At 40.8% G+C, this 1,709-nt stretch overlaps 1 protein-coding gene across 1 annotated transcript in view; it reads right to left on the bottom strand.

Annotated features, from left to right (window-relative positions):
* Positions 1-1,709, bottom strand: part of LOC106881936 (uncharacterized) — an 8,935-nt gene that overhangs the window by 1,930 nt on the left and 5,296 nt on the right. Inside the window, exons 4-5 of the mRNA XM_014932463.2 lie at positions 1,098-1,227; positions 445-734 (exon numbers count right to left, since the gene is read on the bottom strand). Coding sequence (XP_014787949.2) covers positions 445-734; positions 1,098-1,227 — 420 coding nt within the window. The remainder of the gene's footprint in view (positions 1-444; positions 735-1,097; positions 1,228-1,709) is intronic.

Here is a 1,709-nt window from a genome sequence, read left to right on the forward strand (position 1 = left end):
AGAAGCAGCGCTACAGATGTACCAACACACACGAGATTGAAACATAGCCGACCTCACGCACTTCTCATGAGGAATTCCAGTACGAGCTTCGTGAGACCACTACTGAGACGCTTCCGAAAAAAGAAAAGCCGTTGGAAAACAGTTTATAGCAGAGACTCCATCTAAGAATATCTGAAGAAGGAATTGTATTCCGAAATATCATAGGACTATGGATAACTAAATTACAACAGGTTGCCAGTACTGCCTGAGTGGCCTTCGTGCTGGTAGCCACAGTACCATATTTTTCAGCATACAAGTTGAAATTTTCATCAGCCTGAGGCTATAGTAGAAGACACTTGCCCAAGGTGCCATGCAGTGGGACTGAACTCAGAATGATATGGTTTAGAAGCAAACTTCTTAGTACACAGCCACGCATGCATCTATATACGAAAACATTTGCAATACCTGTCGTCCTGCACTGGAGTTATGCACCGGTCCGTAATGCTGCTTCGGTAAACCACACTTCCGTACATCTTTGTAAATGCCACAGTTCTCTAGAAACCAGTTCACATAGTAATCTATATTCCTGTTCTTTGCTTGTGATGTTAAACCAGACTTTTCTCTCATCTGTAGAACAACAGACAAGCTATTATTAATTTCCGTTATTTTCTCAAGAATGTAAAACAACTTTCCTCGGGATCTTCGTTTCGATGATTCTGATTTCGATTTCATGGCATTTTCGGAAAATACCTCTCCTGTGAAATACAAAGGAGAATGGCACTGTAGCATCAGTGATGTTGTATTTATGCATTTATGAGAAGAAACATGAAACAAGGCAGCGAGCTGGCAGAAACGTTAGCACGCCGGGCGAAATGCTTAGTGGTATTTCATCTGCGGTTATGTTCTGAGTTCAAATTCCGCTGAGGTCAACTTTGCCTTTCATCCTTTCAGGGTCGATGATGATGATGATGATGATGATGATGATGATGAGGGGAGGGAGGGATTTGAAAAATGATGATGGGGTGGAGGATGGTTGTGATGATGATGATGATTATGATGATGATGATGATTATGATGTGGTGGTGGTGGTGGAGGAGGAGGTTAGAAATAATACTTACGGAATCTCCTTATAGATTTAACAGGAAATCTTTCTTCTGCCACCACGCCAAAACTGTTGACCGCCAGGAGCCAGAACTGTGATGATTCTGTTAGATTCGTCAGACTAACTTCCATATATGGTAAATATGTCTGCAATAATTACAAAAAGTGAAACCAATACAGAGTAATAGAATAACCATTAATATAATCACTACCAATACCATGATGGCCACCACCAGCGACAGTATTGAACAACAAAAGCTGTCAATCTTTGGTCAAGTTGACATTTCCTGTCACCGTCATGTCCACCACAACAGCCTAAAGACAAACAAGGGGGGGGGGCTTGTACATCGTTACTTGATCTCCCAGGCATTACAGCCAAATATCCTTCAAATTACAAGAGGAAGTCTTCCTACTGCCTACCACTTTTCCAAGCACCTTGATGGTTTCCTGCGAGAGAAGGAGTTCAAAAATCAAACCAATGCTGAAAGTGCATTCAATGAGTTCATCAGCTCCAGAACTCCAGATTTTTATGTTACCGTAATTAACAAACTTGTAAGTCGTCGGCAAAAATGTGTTGATTGTAATGGTATTTACTTTGATGAATAAAATTTCTGCATTGTTGAAATATA

This window comes from Octopus bimaculoides, chromosome 25, assembly GCF_001194135.2.
Source record: "Octopus bimaculoides isolate UCB-OBI-ISO-001 chromosome 25, ASM119413v2, whole genome shotgun sequence".
Lineage (NCBI taxonomy): Eukaryota > Metazoa > Mollusca > Cephalopoda > Octopoda > Octopodidae > Octopus > Octopus bimaculoides.